Raw genomic sequence first — 19,179 nt, forward strand, 5'->3', positions numbered from 1 at the left:
TGCAACTGCAAATACTTCTGCTTTGAAGAAATTTCAGGAGGCATTCAGCTTAAGGAACAGTGAAGCATTTGTTTTAAATGGAGAGAGTATGCATATGAGGTGTTGTGCTCACATAATCAATTTGATTGTTAGGGACGGTTTGCATGAGTTGAGTGAAAATGTGACAGCCATACGCAATGCAGTTCAGTATGTGAGGTCTTCTACTTCAAGATGTGATTCCTTTGAGCAGAAAGTTGTCACTGGGAAGATGACTAGAGGGAGTTTACCATTGGACATCAAAACAAGGTGGAATTCGACATACTTAATGTTGTCAAGAGCTATTGATTTTAGATTGGCATTTGATAGAATGGAGGCGGAGGACAAGATGTACAATGACTACTTCAATGAGGTCGAGAATGGGAAGAAAAAGATTGGGCCGCCTACAAGGGCTGATTGGAGTGCTGTAGAAAGGTTAGTGAGATTTCTAATCATATTCTACAATTCTACTTTGGTTGTGTCTGCTTCAACCTCAGTTGCTTCTTCTAAGTGCTATGGAGAGATAGTAACTATAGAGAGGAATTTGATGTCACTTAGCAATAGTATTGATACTGATTTGAAATCAAAAGCCGATGCTATGTTGTTGAAATTCGAGAAGTACTGGGATGGAATGAGAAACATCAATGTTTTTCTGATTGTTGCAAGTGTGTTTGATCCACGCAAGAAAATGCAATTTGCGAAGATGTGCTTTGACAAGCTTTATGGGAAAGATACAACTGATTCTAAGGAGATGAGTGATAGAATCACCACTTTTCTGACATCTCTGTTTAAGGAGTATAGCAGTCGTCTTCAGAAAGTACCAAGTGGTCAATCATCACAGTCCACTCAGACATCAACTTCTGTTAGCCAAGGTGAGTCCACTGATTTAATGTCTGATAGTATGGGGGCGTATGAGAGGATGGACTTTGCTTATAAGGAGTTGGTTGATGAGATTGGGGTTGATGATGGTAGGGATGAGTTGGATGTGTATTTGAATGAAAAAGTGGAAAATCCTAGAACTATTGTTGGTTCCGAGTGGGATGTGTTGTCTTGGTGGAGGCTCAACTGTGGTAGGTATCCAGTTTTATCAGAAATAGCTAGGGATGTTCTTGCAATGCAGGTTTCATCAGTTGCATCTGAAAGTGCATTTAGTACTAGTGGGAGGGTCATAGAGCCACACAGAAGTTGCTTAACACATTATATGGTGGAAGTTTTGATATGCTTGCAGCAGTGGATGAAGAATGAGAATCACTTTGGTGAGAAAGCAATTGTTACAAATGCACAATTGCTTGCAGACATTGAACTGCTTGATAAACTTGAGAAAGGTATGCCCAAACCTACTTACTTCATCCTTAGTAGTTATTTGTTTTTAAAACCGTCACTTATCAATTGCTATTTTTCTTTCTTTTCAGACTTTGAAGGTGAAGACTTAAACTAGAAGACTTGCATAAACACATCACTCGGATGTAATGTAAATGTTTAAGGATGCTTACACTGGTTTTTAACTAAGATTTTGTTACACTGGTTTTTAACTAAGAATTTGTTACTTTGGTGTATTAGGGGCATGAAGAAGTCGAAGTATGGGACTAAGAAGCTTGAGGAGGTCGTTGTTGGTGGCTTGCATTGGAGGTTGTTATTGCAAGATCATCTTTTATCTTTCTATTTATCTTTGTTCTTTAGGATGGTGCTCTACTTTGGTTTTGAAATTTACGATGGTGATTTACCTTTTTAGGATGTTATTGCCTTATAGGCTAGGTTTTCAAATTTTTAAGCTGTTATCGACATTCACATGGTTTCAATTTAAGATGTTATGAATTCTTTAAGATGTTATTGCTTTTTTTCCCCCAAGTCAGGATGTTATTGCTTTAAGATGTTGCTTTATTAAAAATTTCAAACAACATTTTTAGATGTTGTTGCAAATAATAATCGGGTCTGAAATATCCGAAAACAATATCCGATACAAGAAAAATCCGACCCGAAATCCGATCCGAAGTTTATAAATTATCCGTATGGATATTAGAATCAATATCCAAATTATCCGAAATCCGAATAACCCGATCCGAAACCGACCCGACATCCGAACAATTATGCCTAATAATCCGTATGGATATTAGAATCAATATCCAAATTATCCGAAATCCGAATTACCCGACCCGAAACCGACCCGATGTCCGAACGCCCAGGGCTAGTTAAGATTCAAAGCAATTGTATAAGTACAAAGCTGAAGACTAAAATAATTCAGTCAAAGAGGCTAGAAATGAAACAAACATAATCTGGTTAAGAAAAATCAGCTAAACCGGAATTGAATTTCCAACAGCAATAATTAAAGATCTCTTCCACTAAGCATTACAATCTATAGTGTCTGGTTTTACACAATCCAAACCAACCAGTTAGATCACTAAATTCTCTTACACAAGCTTTACAATCAAATAGAATTTAACCAAAGATAAAAATGTAGTCTCGAATACATATACTGCTTCTTCACTGATTTGCGTCATACCTACAAAACTTAATACTTATAGCAGTGAAGTTTTGATTGCAAAGACCTAAAAAAAAGAAGCAACACTGGTAATTTCATTGCAATCTGATCGAAGGTTTCATTCGTCACCAGGAGAATTATCAGACACCATCTTCATGGATTCTTCTTCTTCTTCTTCTGCATTGGTGTTTTGACTTTCAGCCTCTATGGTCTCACACGGCTTGTTCAATGCGTTTTCAGATTCTTGTTCCTCTTGTTTCTCATCTAAAGGTTTATCTGAATGAAGCGGGGTTCGATCAGACTCCATTTTATCAGTTTCTGGATCTAAGTCTCCACATTGGTTGGTAGATTTAAGTTCAGAGCTTTTGCTCTCTAGCGAGATTGAATTCGTCGTACCAGTGATTCCCTCTAGACTAGGCCCTGGTGCATCAGATGGCGTTGCTGCTATGACAGTATATTCTTCAGGTGGTGGTAATCTGATTGCCTCAGAAGACATTGGTTCTGTGCTGTTTAGGTTGGGAGGAGGTAGATTGGGTTGGGAAGACCCTGAAGTTTCACCCAATAGAGAAGGTGGAGGCAAGGGAGGAGTTGATGATGTTAGTGGATTGCCTTGAGAGCTGCTTTCTACAGCATTGTGGCTGCTACTACCAATGTCTGTAGTCTTTTGACTCAATGGATGCAATTTACGTTTCCTTTTCTTACGCAGACTGTGTCTTGGATCTCTAGGAGCAGGAGGCGGCGGCTCTGGTATCACAAATGGTGGAATTGTGGTTGAATCTTCACCATATAAAACGCGGACTGATTGCGCTATAGCTGACACAGTTGGAGGTAGAGTGGGTGGCTCAGGTGACTTCACGGTAGGAACAGTCACAACATTCCGTAACCAATGAGGTAGCTTGTTCTCTGAAGAGTTCATTCCCAATATGTCTTTCCCCATAGGATTGGAGAGATTCAACCCACGATTCGGATTAAGAAAAGATTGATTGGCTGACCTTCCCAAGAACATGTTGTTGCTTGAATCAAGCATTGGAGGTAACGGCATATCTAGAAACAAGGGTAGTTTCCCACGCTTAATAGCATCCCGTTTTTCATCAGCTCTCTGGGTGTTCAAGGAACTTAAACTGTCCAAACCCAATGAACCTAAGTTGCCCATTCCAAGAGAGTTGAGTGGAAAAGGCTTCTCACTGGGAATATTTGTTGATGTCCCTGGTCGTTCAGATGGCCCAGCAGTAGGATCACCAGGAAGATTGTCAGTGCACAGATTTGCCATCGGAGGAAAAGGCTCACCTCGAAATCCAAGGTGTTCAGATGGTTCAAATAACGGAAGGGGAGATGCTAGATCGCTGAATCCGAGTTTTATATCTGTGAGGTGGGATTGAAACCTTGGAGGAGTGGCATATCTAGTTCCATGTAATGCCCGATTCATTATTCCTTGGGGAAGACCAGGAAACAAGGAAGATTTGGTGGACTTATCATNGAGGCAAGGGAGGAGTTGATGATGTTAGTGGATTGCCTTGAGAGCTGCTTTCTACAGCATTGTGGCTGCTACTACCAATGTCTGTAGTCTTTTGACTCAATGGATGCAATTTACGTTTCCTTTTCTTACGCAGACTGTGTCTTGGATCTCTAGGAGCAGGAGGCGGCGGCTCTGGTATCACAAATGGTGGAATTGTGGTTGAATCTTCACCATATAAAACGCGGACTGATTGCGCTATAGCTGACACAGTTGGAGGTAGAGTGGGTGGCTCAGGTGACTTCACGGTAGGAACAGTCACAACATTCCGTAACCAATGAGGTAGCTTGTTCTCTGAAGAGTTCATTCCCAATATGTCTTTCCCCATAGGATTGGAGAGATTCAACCCACGATTCGGATTAAGAAAAGATTGATTGGCTGACCTTCCCAAGAACATGTTGTTGCTTGAATCAAGCATTGGAGGTAACGGCATATCTAGAAACAAGGGTAGTTTCCCACGCTTAATAGCATCCCGTTTTTCATCAGCTCTCTGGGTGTTCAAGGAACTTAAACTGTCCAAACCCAATGAACCTAAGTTGCCCATTCCAAGAGAGTTGAGTGGAAAAGGCTTCTCACTGGGAATATTTGTTGATGTCCCTGGTCGTTCAGATGGCCCAGCAGTAGGATCACCAGGAAGATTGTCAGTGCACAGATTTGCCATCGGAGGAAAAGGCTCACCTCGAAATCCAAGGTGTTCAGATGGTTCAAATAACGGAAGGGGAGATGCTAGATCGCTGAATCCGAGTTTTATATCTGTGAGGTGGGATTGAAACCTTGGAGGAGTGGCATATCTAGTTCCATGTAATGCCCGATTCATTATTCCTTGGGGAAGACCAGGAAACAAGGAAGATTTGGTGGACTTATCATTTCTGCTTGATTTAGATGGCAGAGATGAAAGACTATCCAAGAATTTACGTTGCTCTTCTTCCCACCTTGCTGCCAAGTACTCTGGTGTTTTAAACTTCGAAAACTTTAGCCTTGGATCTCTAAGAATTGTCTCCCAATTTCCATACCCATGTCTACGAATCCCAATCCAGAGAGAATCTAGTTCATCCTCGGACCATGCATCTACTCTTGTCTTCTTTTTCTGCAAGTGCCCAATGCCAGAACCAGTTCTAAGCATTATATTCTCCAGCACCTTGCGATGGTTCTCCGGAATAGATTGAAGAGCTGATGGAAACTGATCCAAACCCAAAGGAGGTAATTCCTTCTCTTGTTGGTTGAAGACAGGTGGATCCATAGGAGGGATTTTCATATTGGGTAGAAATGGCATTGATGGTACGCCAAATAGGTCTTGCATAGAATGACCAGTAGCTTCAAATCTTTTCCTCATCGAAAGACTGGCCATGATGTCTTGATGCGATGCTCCCATGGTTCTCGGCTGAAATGGGAATCGAGGAAGCAGCTTATCATCAAATGGAAGGTTAAGTAGCGGAAACTTCTCCTGGAAATCAGTCAAAGCAGCACCAGAACTTCGGGGACGCTCAAAATTCCCTGATGGAGGAAACTGCATTGTGCACAAGTTATGACCCACATATAAGTATAGAATATGTTTATGTATCATATATGTGAATGAAAAGTAGATGTGTTAGATGAAATTGCATGTATAAGAGGGAGGGGAATACCTGACGATGTGGAAGCCAACCATCCATATTACTAAGAGGTTGCTGATGAGGTTCTTCCTTTACGTTTTGTGGTTTTAGTCTACTCAAAGAAGGCTCCTGGTCATTTGCTTCCCTCTCAACCATGTTTGATGTTTGGGGTAGATTGAAGGGAAAATGAGGTCCTGTTATGGTTCTATTCTGTCTACTACCTGGACGAGAATTATTTCTCCGGGAGGATTCTGAATGAGTAAAATTAGGAGCACACAGTCCAAGAACTGGCAGGTTGTTCGGGGATAAAGAAGGTGGACATTCTGCGCCATGATGATGCTGGATTGGAAGTTCTGGTCTAGGATCTGAAGAACTGGCTTTTCTTTTCTGTGCATCACATTGCTGGCTGGCTTTGCTATCGTCCAAGTCCATTGATGTAGGGCTTTCTTCGTCCTGATTAGCTGCTTCAGTTACCTGATCTTCATTGCCATTAGGAAGAGAATCTTCAACAAAATTCCTTTTTGCAAGCAGGTTCTTTTGCCTTTCTCGCAGCTTGGTACTGTTTTGCAGAAAACAAAGTAAACTGTTATTCAAGATCTTGATATAATGAAAAACCCGATATCTTCTATTAAAATTGACACAAACTGATTTTGCTAAAGAATCTTCTTTTGTCTTCTAATCAGGAAAAATCACAATTTCTAAGTATAATTTATCTGAGAAGCAGACGTGAATGTATCTAAATATATGCAAAAGGTGAAATTTTTTTCCAACTTCACTATTATCAACCTAGCAAATATTGAAGAGTGAACAGACTTGGAACAAAAACTTACAACTTATCTTTTAGGGCTCGCCCTGCAGGTGTATATTCCTTCTTAAGTTCTGGTTCTGGTTCTTTCTCATCTTCACCGCCACTCTGCAATAATTATAAATTAGGTATACTGGTAATTATCACGACAAGGGTGCTCATAGTCACCAAAAGATGTTTTAGGAGTAGAGTACAACGGTTACCTCAGTTACAGGTCCACTGGTATGTGGGGCATATGCTTCCCTGTATGAAACAGCCTTTCTTAAACGCTTCCCTCTACCAAGCGCTGCTTCTTCCTCGCTCTGATATTTCTCCCATCTACAGATACAGTTTTTTCGTATAAAAATCAGTTAACAAGTGATAACTAATATGTAGTGAAACCATCATTTGACCGAAGCAAATAACAGAGCTAAGCCGCTTAATTTGGAGCAAGAGGAAACTCCAACCTCATACGCAGAAGCCTGTCCCATTCATTTTCCTCAGTACAATTTACTACATCATCATCTTTCCTCTCTGAACTCTGTTCATCAGCATCATCAGTTACCAGAGCAGGTGATTCAGCTTCAACTTGTTCTTCAGCTATTTCCTCATTCCATTCCACAGGCTGTTAAAGACGAATTAATAAGGCATTAAGAGGAGGCAATTCTACTTTGTAGTTCAAAGCAACCTAGAACAGCCTCCAGGTAATACAAGAGTCACTTAAGTCAATCTAGAGAGGCCTATCTTACTGTTCCTCTTTATTCAGTTAAAAGAAAAACTCGCGTCTGTAAACCTAATAGTGCATATCTCAGTAGTGACAAAAAAAAGGTGCATATAACATGTCTTTTCTTTTCTTTTTTGTATGAATGTAAAATTGATTAACATGTCATTTAGCAAGAATGACATATGAATATGATACCTCACCTTTACGGAGCCGAGCATATCGTTCTCTAACTCAGTATCAGCAGCATCGGTGGAGACCGTTTGAATATTTGACCGGTCAAGCAACTTCATAATTGCAGTCTCATCCCAAACAATCTTGCCATTTCCTTCTGTACATTTGTCTTGATAAACATCTCCGAGGCCACCACCTTTTTTCCTACTTTTACTTTCTAAATCCATGATTACATCTAAGTTCCCATTACTTTCAGATGTATCTTTATTATTCTCACCAGCAGAGTCGTTGAAAAGTTGTTCAGTCCCCCAGCGTAGAATATCTTCAAATTCCTTCTGGGATCCAGACTTGTTTACAAAAAGCTGATCGAGCATCAACTTCTTCTTCGCCAGCTGCAAAATGCGCTCTTCAACACTGGCACGGACGACAAGTCTGTACACCAAAAGTCGTTTGGATTGTCCGATTCGATGAGCTCTATTCATAGCTTGGATATCAGCGTGAGGGTTGAAATCAGAGTCATAGATAATAACAGTATCAGCCGTTGCCAGATTGATACCAAGACCACAGGCACGTGTTGATAACAGAAAAACAAACCGATTTTTGTCTTGGTTGAAACGTGCTATAGCTGCCTGACGATCAGCTACAGCAACAGAACCATCCACCCTTTCAAATGTCTTAGGCCCAAATTCTATATTCAGGTAGTCCTCCAGAATGTCTAGAAGCTTTGTCATCTGTGAAAATATCAGAACTCTATGGCCTTCCTTCTGTAGCACCTTAAGCATGGAGTGCAACAGAGTCAACTTGGCTGACGCTTTTATTCTCATATCATGAAGAAACTCCAATGACCCAGACTCCGGCTCCGTACCTGGTATGAGATATGGGTGATTACACACCTTTCTCAACTGCATCACTATGTTAAGCATTGATTGTTGCGCTACCCCTTTCCCGATATTTCGTAGTATCTGATAGTTCTTAGTTAGCATTGCACGATAATATTCCGCCTGGATTGAAGTCAACTCGACAGGGACCATCCTCTCAGTCTTTGGAGGAATATTCTGCATGGCATCTTTTTTAAGACGACGAAGCATATGAGGAGCAACAAGTTTCTTCAGTTCCTCTACTTTCTCAGCACTTGTCAAATCATGGAACCTCTCCTCAAAAGAAGACAAAGAAGGGAATGAAGATGGTTGCAAGAAGTTGAGCAGATTATACATCTCACCAATGTTATTCTGAAGAGGGGTGCCAGTCAAAAGCACACGGTGTTGAAAAGAGAATGTGTTGAGCAAGCTAAACAGCTTACTTTCTGAATTCTTTAGACGATGCCCTTCATCAACCACAAGAACTTCCCATGGAACTCCACGTAGATGAGATGAGTCAGCCAGAACCATTTCATAAGTAGTTAAAAGGACATTGAATCTGTAGGATGTCGGCTTCTTGGTCGTCCCAGTAAGATTCTTAGCATGCCACTCATAGTCTCGAATGATGGCTCGTCCTTTTGCGCTTCCATGATACTCCACAACATTAAGGAGTGGAGCCCAAAGAGAAAACTCGGATAGCCAGTTTGGCATTGTTGAAAGAGGAACCAAGACTAAACAAGGTCTTGCAACTCCAAATTCAAAATAAAGAGAGGAGAGGAATGCACTAGCAGACACTGTTTTTCCAAGCCCCATCTCATCAGCAAGTATTACATTTTTCGATTTATGCCAGCATCTACGCAGCCAATTCAAGGCCTCAAGCTGATGGGGAAACAAAGCACCCCCTCTGAGCTCTTGAGGTTGTTCTGTGAGGGTAACAATTTCACTTTGCTGACCTTCACCCCTTTCCCTTGTGGGATTACCCTTACTATTCCTTTCCAATGTTTTCTGCTCATACTGATGAAATAGATCTATCAAATGGGATGAACTTTTAAGAATAGGCTCCTCCACACTCTCCCACGTGCATTCATCATAAGCTAGGCCTGTCCACTTTACGTAAGCTTCTTGGTTACCTTCTTCTGAAACCCGAAGAGCAACTATTCGCTGAGGCTGTTTCCATTTATCTTCACAGATATTTATTACAGTTGTTCCGTACTTTGATTTGTAGTTCTCTAGTTTTCTTTTAGCAAGACCTTTTAGCTCCGCCTCGGAAATCCAAGTATTATGAATATTAGATTTTCCCACCCATTTAACAAGAAACTCATATGACACAGTCTCGCCAATAAGATCTGAAGTTTGAGCAGCTACAGGCTCCTCAACTTCTTCCCCAGCCACAGTGCATTTTTCCCCTGTTTCCTGATGTGCTTCTTCAAGTAACTCTCTCTCAACAGATACAGGTGTTCCACTAACTTTTGTATCTTCATTATCCACATGTCTACTCAATGTGGCATCAGAATTGTCTTCTGAAATCTCTTCTTTCCCCTCATCCATACCCTCAGTACCAAAAGCAGATTCGTCCAAATCTTTCTCCTTAATATGTGAATCCCTGGAACTTTTACCCGTCTCAGAAGAAGATTCTGTTCTGTCCTCGGCAACTAATAATTCAGCATTTGTATTTTGTACAGAGCTATCGCGCTGGTCATTAGCTTGTAAATTATCAAAACACATGTCATCTGAAAGAGAACTACACAGTGAGGTCTTAGTCAGACCTCGGATTCGGCATCCTAAAATGCGATCAACCTGTCAGGAAACCACAAAGAAAGGAATGAAAACATATATTAACAAGCATGAGCAACAAATGAGTCACCAGAAATGAATGAGGCACATAAACAATAGACAATTCTGAAGGAACAAGAAATATTTCTGATGGCAGTGACACAAGGATAGATACCTGGAGATTTCCAGCAGGAGGAGAGTTTTTATCATCCACATAACTAGAAGATTTCTTTGTGCCACGTAATGCACGACGTTCCTCCTTGGAAAGCTTCTGCATTGGTAAGGATAAGTGGATAAGAACATATACTAAATGAAAGATGATACAAGAACAACAATGAATATAGAATGAAATCAATATGACCATCAAACATGGTTTGTAAGAAATTTCATCTCTAATGAAAAAAACATTCCAAGCTCCTGCAGTTAAAAAGAGATACCCACAATTCATGTGCCGAAACAGAGGTATAGTCACATGTATCGTAAATACTTGTGAGAAACCACTTTACTAAATGCAAAACAATATTGAGTTTGCGGAGAATAACCAGTTGTTGCAACATGTTAAGCAGAACAAAATGTCGCACTGGTTATATAAGAACTTAAAATCACAATTCACGAGAGCCACAATCTTCAGAGCAGAACAGGAAAAACTACGTGCAAATTGACCAAGTATCTTTATATTAATGCAGAAGATACTCAACATTAAATTCAGAGTGACAGAAAAACTAGCTTCAAAACGATACTGAATCTTGTAACTCTACCAAATCTCTGATCTCTGATTCATTTATTATTGTTGTATATTTAGATTTACAACCCACTTAAAAAAAAAGCGTGATGCAACAAGGTTTCTTACACTACATTCCCCTATTATAAGCATAGTCAAATGTCTACAAAATCTAAAATCTATAATGATTATGAAACATACCTTCACTTTTTCTGGTATTTCCGTCTTGGTCTGAGATTTGGACAGGGATCTTAAAGTCACGCGATTTTTCTTTTTCTTTTTCTTCGAAGACTCTGGTTTGGTACTCTGAGAAGAACCCACTTTGGACAAACTTTTCTTCGAACGTTTCTTATCAGTCTTCAACCTCTCAACACTTTCCCCATCATTTAATTCACGCTTTCGTTTTTTCCTTTTACCTTTTCCAGTCTCCACTTCAGCAATTGTCTTATTTTCCACAATCTCGCTGGAAGCATGTTCCATCTTCTCCACGGGTGCTTCTTCAGTTTTCTCTGTATCTGATAATTTAGATTCAGAGAGATCTGCAGGTTTTCCCATATCATCTTCTCCGTGAGACGATGAATTAGGTCGGTCATCCGCAGATGCATGACCAAGGTCAGCAGTTGAACAACCATCCATTGGGGACGAATAAACTTCCTTTCCTATGGATTTGCTCTCTTCAGCCGATACAGATTTCCCTTTCTCTGAAGATTGTTCTCCAGAGATTATAGAACTGCAATAAATCTGAGAAGCTCTCTCGCACTTTGGTCCGGCTTGAGAATTTCTTTTCGTGGTTTTCGTTCTTGCTCGCTTAGCAATTGCATCTAAACGATTGACAGGCTTGAGTGCTTCACTGTTTGGGGAACATTTAGGGCAGATCCACTTACCATTTGGAATCCGCTAGAGGATAATGAAATAAGGAGTAAGATAAGTTTCCCAAATTTGAGTAATGCGAATTCACAACTACGAAGGACACATGTAATATAAAAAGATCGTTTACCTTAAGAGGTGGAGTGAGGCATTCGGTATGATAAGTCCTAGGACAACTATCACAACACAGTAAATCACCACCAAGATCACAGATCACACATTCAAAATAATTCTGTAAAAGAAAAAAAAAATTAATAACAGAACAATACCATATATAAAATGAGGTGAGAAACTTTAAAAAAACTTTACCCCATCATTTCCTTTCCTCTTAGAGGAGTTCCTTTCAGGAGTTGAATCAGTCCTAAGCCGATGCTTAGATGGTTTAGCGGAAGAAGTGTATTCCGGAGAATCAAAAGCAACTGAACTTTCCACTTTTTGGTCTAATAAATCTAGTATAGATGGAAGCTTTCTTCGTTTCTGCTTCATGACCCAATCTCTATTAATCATTTCACTGCCTGAATCTTTCATCTTCTATTTCTCTTCTCATACCATGTGCTTGATAGAGAACTGGATAGACCTTCATGTATAAATTACAGCTACAGTAGTAACTAAAGAATACTGGCCTTTGAAGACCTCTGTTGCCACACTGACATTACAAAAGAAAAACGAGTTAGGCAAACCATAATCTAAGATCAAGACACACTGAAACAACAAAATGAGGTAGCTAGAAATGTGCACATGCTCAGAAACACTGAACAATAACGTGACAAGACAAAATGAAGTGCCACTCAAATCAAATATACAGTATCATCAACCAGACAGCAACGGCGTGCAACTTGATAGTCATATGAACGATAAATCAAAAATGTGAAACTGAGCCTTTTCTGATATAAAAATGTCATGCACAAAGGAAAAAAGCATAGTGTAGCGACCTGTAACCACAATTTAATTCACTTTCACATAGATATGAATTCAAACAGCTTCATTCAATCATAATACAAGATATAGAATCTAAGAAACTAAATGATATCCAATAGTAAATCTACAACATTAGAGAAGTATCACATCCATCAGAAGTCTTAATTAAAGATGAGACAAAAACCTAGTACGTAATCTAATCTACTCTTATCACAAGCTCTGATAATAAACGATTTGTTCCTTCACTACTTGGAGAATAATACTTCAATTAAGATCATACTATATTACATTCCTCTACTCTGCAAAATACGGTGTCTTATATAGACCTAGAGCTTATCTCTAGGGCAAATTCACTAGTTTTGATACATAGATCAATGATGATCCTATAGACAAGTGAATGAACACACACTAGTGTAGAATTCAATCAACTTAGCCAGAACATAGTCAAGTAAACACAGGCTTTCGAAACATGAATTCAAACACAAACCATTTGAAAGAAAGTAGCAAAAAAAACAAGACACATTGGCAGTAAAAAACCAGGACAATTCACCTAGAAACAAAGACAATTAAAAAAAACAAAAATCACACTAAATCAGTAATTAATAAAACCAGCATTAACCTGACAAACCCCTAAACCAAGCATCCAAATCACAAACAAAAACAAAAAGAAGAGATTAACCCAGAAAGGAGAGGAAACAACTTACAAATCTGGGAATCTGAAATCGGAATAGAGAAAAGTAAAAAGAGTAATCCGATGATCTAAGGGGACGAGAGAAATCCGGCGATTAGGGATTGAAGTCCCGGAGAAAAGGGAAAGGGGGGGCTTCTAGGGCACGGCCTCGAACAAGAGAGAGAGAGAGAGAGAGAGAGAGAGAGGTACGAAAGAGAGAGATGATGAGAAAGAGAGAGAGAGAGAGAAGAAGAAGAGGGCGACACGCGAAACGATAAATAAATTAGAGAGAGAGAGAGAAAGGTCAAGTCTTTGGAGATGGGGTTTGGGGTTAGATAGAGAGAGAGAGATGGCGAAAAGAAAGGCATATGATTCGGATTCGCCGGGCTCATAGGGGAACGGACTCTGACATGGCAACCAACCAAAACCAACAAACAACGCACCGCACGAGACAGAAAGAACCGGGAACGGAGAGTGACCTCTCTACCTCTCCTTTCCCGACACGTGTCCCCCATCTCTCTCTCTCTCACCTAAAAAGATCTTGCCTTTTTTTGCTTCGCTTCCTTGCACCGGTTCGGTTCGGACCCCTTTGTTCTTCTTACACAACAAGGTGCGATTCATCGAGACAGATACAGAATCCTCCGCCATGGATCTTCGAGATTTTTGTCTTACTTAAGCTTAAGCTTAGTTTTCTTCCCCTTTCTACTTTGATCTTCTTCCTTTTTTGTTTTGCCCTCAGTTGTGTAATTTGTTTTTAGCTTTTTTTAGTTAAATTCGTTTAGATAATAGATACGATACGAGAGTGAGCTTTTTAGTTTAATAAAGTTAAAACAAAAACAAATCAAATCTGATGTTTTAATTTTTAAAACGCCGCCAGGCTAATGTTTATTTAGATTCTCTTTTTCTTTGACGTAATAAATAACCTTAAATTACTGTTCCTTTTTGACTCAAGCNTAAAAGTTTATAACATATGAAAGTTTACATTATTTTCACTATATATTTATTCTAAGAACATCATAATTAATTCCCCCATTTTTTTTACCTATGATCTTAACAACTGATGTTAGATTATTTTCACTATATATTTAATCTAAGAACACAAAAAAAAAGTTTTCCCATTAAGGATGCCCTCACAATTTAAATTTTTTTTACTCAAAACATATTTATTTAGTTATTTAATTAACAGTAGGGATATGGACCATCAGGTATTTGGGCCGAACTTAAGGTTACTTGTGATTGACATTACGATCATATATTTGGGACCCATTTTGAGTTAGGCCTTTTGAAAGTGATTGCTGTCATAATTATTATTTTTATTTTTCTGATTTCAACTTAAAATGAAGTTATTATATTTTGGATTTTGTAACACAACAGCTGAAACTGCTGATATGTTCTAGACCTTTCTCGTGGGAGTCTAGACAACACTCAACATCCTAAAATTATATAAGCTTCGTTTCAATATAATTTTTTAATTTTCTACAATATATATTTTACATTTATAGTTTTCCCTCTTTATAGTCACAAACATTCAGAACGTTATTTGTAGTTTTCCCTCGATATATATGTAGTCATAAACATTCAGAACGTTATTTGATATGAATGAAGTGAATTTTCTTTTACGATTTAATAGTTATTATTTTTCTAATAAATATTTATATATACTTTATTAATAATATTATGTCGTAACGTCTAAACTGCTCAGTATCGTTTTAAGTAACGATTAAGTATTCTAGGTGATAGACGTTGGTTGGATCTAGGCATAACAATCTTGAAGTCATATTCAAAAGCATCAAACGTTTAATCATATGGTTCAATATTTTTGGATGTATCTGAGGTCAAATTTTTCAAAACAGTTGAACAAACTACACATATTTTATTATATAAAGTTTGATGTTAAAGTTACTCATTAACAAGATCGTGACACGTGCCAATTGTATATCTAAGATTTTTACATGTGTCCAAATTACTGCTTAACATGATCGTGACATGTGTCAAATTAACGATTTTAGATTTTGATTCATGTCTAATTAATCGCTAAAAAAAAAGTTACAAAAATATTTACCAAACAAAAATAAACTAATCTAAAAGCAAAAAGGGAAAATTTACCTATCACCTATTACCTGAGCATATATCATATTATACAATTTTGTTTGCTAGATTAGGATACGTCCGATGTGCAGGTTTATAATTTTTAAAATAAAACAAAATTTAACAAATAATATAAAATAAATAATTTTAGTAAGTAAAACCTATCTATAAAAGTAAATAGATACACTGAGGTGTTCAATGTGATATTTGGTGTAAAGGTGCGATTCTGTGGTTGAGACTATTAATCATGTTTTCTTCGAATGCCCTCGCTCGTGTGAAGTTTGGGATTTATCTCCAACTCCGGTCTTGTCAGAGGGTTTTTCATATGAGTCAGTATACTTAAATTTGGATTTTGTTTTCAAGAGGGATGTCTCTCAACAGGGTGATCCTGATCAATTTCTTCAATTACCATGGATTTTATGGGCAATCTAGAAGGCCATCAATAAAAAGTTTTTCAAGGTTTAGAGATCGAGGCGAATGATATAATTGCTTAGGCTTTGGGCGATAAGTTAGCATGGGAAGAGACACTCTCTTTTATGGCGGTCATGTCAGCTCCATCTCCGTCTTCAGATGTACAAGTTTCTTCACCTCNAAAGACTTCATCGACTAGCGTCCGTGACTCAACATTGATGATTTTGGTTTGCAATCATTCTAATGATTATCTACTTCAAGGCAAATCATACAGCTTCGACCCTGGTTTAGATTAATGTTTACTTCTGCTACGTCCTCTAGGCCTGAAGATCAAAAATGTTATCATTTACATGTACTCTTGTATCTTTGGTGACTACTTTATGTATGAAATAAAATCAGATTCTTGTAGTAAAAGTTTATAACATATGAAAGTTTACATTATTTTCACTATATATTTATTCTAAGAACATCATAATTAATTCCCCCATTTTTTTTACCTATGATCTTAACAACTGATGTTAGATTATTTTCACTATATATTTAATCTAAGAACACAAAAAAAAAGTTTTCCCATTAAGGATGCCCTCACAATTTAAATTTTTTTTACTCAAAACATATTTATTTAGTTATTTAATTAACAGTAGGGATATGGACCATCAGGTATTTGGGCCGAACTTAAGGTTACTTGTGATTGACATTACGATCATATATTTGGGACCCATTTTGAGTTAGGCCTTTTGAAAGTGATTGCTGTCATAATTATTATTTTTATTTTTCTGATTTCAACTTAAAATGAAGTTATTATATTTTGGATTTTGTAACACAACAGCTGAAACTGCTGATATGTTCTAGACCTTTCTCGTGGGAGTCTAGACAACACTCAACATCCTAAAATTATATAAGCTTCGTTTCAATATAATTTTTTAATTTTCTACAATATATATTTTACATTTATAGTTTTCCCTCTTTATAGTCACAAACATTCAGAACGTTATTTGTAGTTTTCCCTCGATATATATGTAGTCATAAACATTCAGAACGTTATTTGATATGAATGAAGTGAATTTTCTTTTACGATTTAATAGTTATTATTTTTCTAATAAATATTTATATATACTTTATTAATAATATTATGTCGTAACGTCTAAACTGCTCAGTATCGTTTTAAGTAACGATTAAGTATTCTAGGTGATAGACGTTGGTTGGATCTAGGCATAACAATCTTGAAGTCATATTCAAAAGCATCAAACGTTTAATCATATGGTTCAATATTTTTGGATGTATCTGAGGTCAAATTTTTCAAAACAGTTGAACAAACTACACATATTTTATTATATAAAGTTTGATGTTAAAGTTACTCATTAACAAGATCGTGACACGTGCCAATTGTATATCTAAGATTTTTACATGTGTCCAAATTACTGCTTAACATGATCGTGACATGTGTCAAATTAACGATTTTAGATTTTGATTCATGTCTAATTAATCGCTAAAAAAAAAGTTACAAAAATATTTACCAAACAAAAATAAACTAATCTAAAAGCAAAAAGGGAAAATTTACCTATCACCTATTACCTGAGCATATATCATATTATACAATTTTGTTTGCTAGATTAGGATACGTCCGATGTGCAGGTTTATAATTTTTAAAATAAAACAAAATTTAACAAATAATATAAAATAAATAATTTTAGTAAGTAAAACCTATCTATAAAAGTAAATAGATACACTGAGGTGTTCAATGTGATATTTGGTGTAAAGGTGCGATTCTGTGGTTGAGACTATTAATCATGTTTTCTTCGAATGCCCTCGCTCGTGTGAAGTTTGGGATTTATCTCCAACTCCGGTCTTGTCAGAGGGTTTTTCATATGAGTCAGTATACTTAAATTTGGATTTTGTTTTCAAGAGGGATGTCTCTCAACAGGGTGATCCTGATCAATTTCTTCAATTACCATGGATTTTATGGGCAATCTAGAAGGCCATCAATAAAAAGTTTTTCAAGGTTTAGAGATCGAGGCGAATGATATAATTGCTTAGGCTTTGGGCGATAAGTTAGCATGGGAAGAGACACTCTCTTTTATGGCGGTCATGTCAGCTCCATCTCCGTCTTCAGATGTACAAGTTTCTTCACCTCGTTGTCAGATTGATGATTCTTGGAAAGCAACCAATGTGCATTCAGGATTGGGCTGGTGGTGTTGCGTTAGTGAGGAGCAAACCTTGTTGTTGGGGGCTAAGTGTCTAAGACGGAGCCCCTCCCTCCCTGCATTCCGAGTTAGAAGCGTTGTTGTGGACCATGAAGCGGATACATGCTGCAGGGATCGCTTGTCAACATTTCGGGACTCATTGTGCTGAGTTACTCACTAAGTCACTATGGTGCAGTTCCATGAAGATTGGCCGTTCTTCTCCAACCTGCTTGATGAGTTTAACTCGCTAGAGTCCTTTCCACTATTCTGCATCTCTTGGATCCCGCGTGCGTTAAATACGAAGGTGGATTATCTTGTCCGTGCTTCACGTTCTCTTATCTCTGAAGTTTCTTTTGTAAACCTCTTCCCTCCGACTTGGGCAACTAATCGAGGAATTTACTTTTAATTTATTGTTTGGTTGAAGAAAAAAAAAGTAAATAAATACAGTTTTAGTTAAAGAAAATAATTGTAGATGAGTTCAAAGTTATTAAAATCAATTTAAATTTAACAAAGAATATATATTTAATTATTTTTGTAAGTAAAAACAATGAATAAAAGTAAAGAGATAAACTTTTAGTTATAGAAAATAGTTATTTTTTTTTGCTATAATACACTAATGTATATCCATTTACAAATCTACTATCTACATTACCACTAAAAGTGTATTTGTACAATACAAATATATTTTACTGTTAAGATATACTCTTTAGTTTTTACTACTACCAACAAATTGTCTTAATGAACACATTAAATAACCTATTATATGTCTCTTCACTTTAATATTTTTATAGTTACAGAAACGCATACATTAGTCTTACATACTTCTATATTATATATTACAATAGCAGTCTTTTTGAATAAACTATTTGATTGGTGAAAAAATATGGAACGATCTATTTTTTTTTGCTTCTTACTTCAACAATCTTTTTTTATGTAAAGGTGAGTATTTACATTTTTTTAGAAACAGTAATTGATTGTATAATTTTCACAATCATTTTTTATCTTATATAAAAAGTAATATTTTCTTGTAAAATAGCAACTTAAAATTAAAATAAGTAAAAAATATTATAATTTTGAATTTTATGATATATATATATATATATACAGAATTTCCTTATAATGATCTTTTCTAAATTTTAAAACTGAAAAAAAAATTATGTTTTATTTTCTCTATTTTACTTTTATATAAAACCTTTTTATGGTAGGTTTTGAATTTTAATATTTTTATTTAAAAAAACTTTAATAAATTTAGAATTGACATGTGTCAACATTTGAATAATACAATTGACACATGTCACGATCTTGTGTAATCTTTTTTCTTGTAAAATTAGCAACTTAAAATTAAAATAAGTAAACAATATTATAATTTTGAATTTTATGATATAGATATTATATATATATATATATATATAT

The 19,179-nt window shown here is 36.9% G+C and overlaps 1 protein-coding gene across 2 annotated transcripts; it reads right to left on the reverse strand.

The window, feature by feature from the left end:
• Positions 2,303 to 13,374, reverse strand: LOC104771662 (protein CHROMATIN REMODELING 4). Of its 2 annotated transcripts, none has more exons than XM_019242291.1 (12): positions 13,119 to 13,374; positions 11,806 to 12,142; positions 11,627 to 11,728; positions 10,831 to 11,526; positions 10,084 to 10,179; positions 7,308 to 9,932; positions 6,851 to 7,008; positions 6,608 to 6,722; positions 6,430 to 6,512; positions 5,633 to 6,158; positions 4,842 to 5,514; positions 2,303 to 3,937 (listed from the first exon to the last, which is right to left on the reverse strand). In XM_019242291.1, the coding sequence occupies exons 2-12, from the start codon at positions 12,022 to 12,024 to the stop codon at positions 2,613 to 2,615; spliced, it is 6,618 nt and encodes a 2,205-aa protein (XP_019097836.1). In that variant the 5' UTR covers positions 12,025 to 12,142; positions 13,119 to 13,374; the 3' UTR covers positions 2,303 to 2,612. The 2 variants fall into 2 exon arrangements, with proteins under 2 accessions (XP_019097836.1, XP_010494535.1); XM_010496233.2 differs by having other exon boundaries at positions 2,303 to 3,876; positions 4,781 to 5,514.

The sequence above is a fragment of the Camelina sativa genome, chromosome 20 (assembly GCF_000633955.1).
Source record: "Camelina sativa cultivar DH55 chromosome 20, Cs, whole genome shotgun sequence".
NCBI lineage: Eukaryota > Viridiplantae > Streptophyta > Magnoliopsida > Brassicales > Brassicaceae > Camelina > Camelina sativa.

What these genes read in the sequence shown, in the direction of transcription:
- LOC104771662 (XM_019242291.1), bottom strand. Translation starts at nt 12,024, where the DNA reads ATGAAAGATTCAGGCAGTGAAATGATTAATAGAGATTGGGTCATGAAG. An exon ending in AAATACCAGAAAAAGTGAAG is followed by an intron (nt 10,180 to 10,830) that starts GTATGTTTCATA and finishes TTACCAATGCAG; the next exon opens with AAGCTTTCCAAGGAGGAACG. An exon ending in CAAATCTTCCTTGTTTCCTG is followed by an intron (nt 3,938 to 4,841) that starts GTCTTCCCCAAG and finishes CCTTGTTTCCTG; the next exon opens with GTCTTCCCCAAGGAATAATG.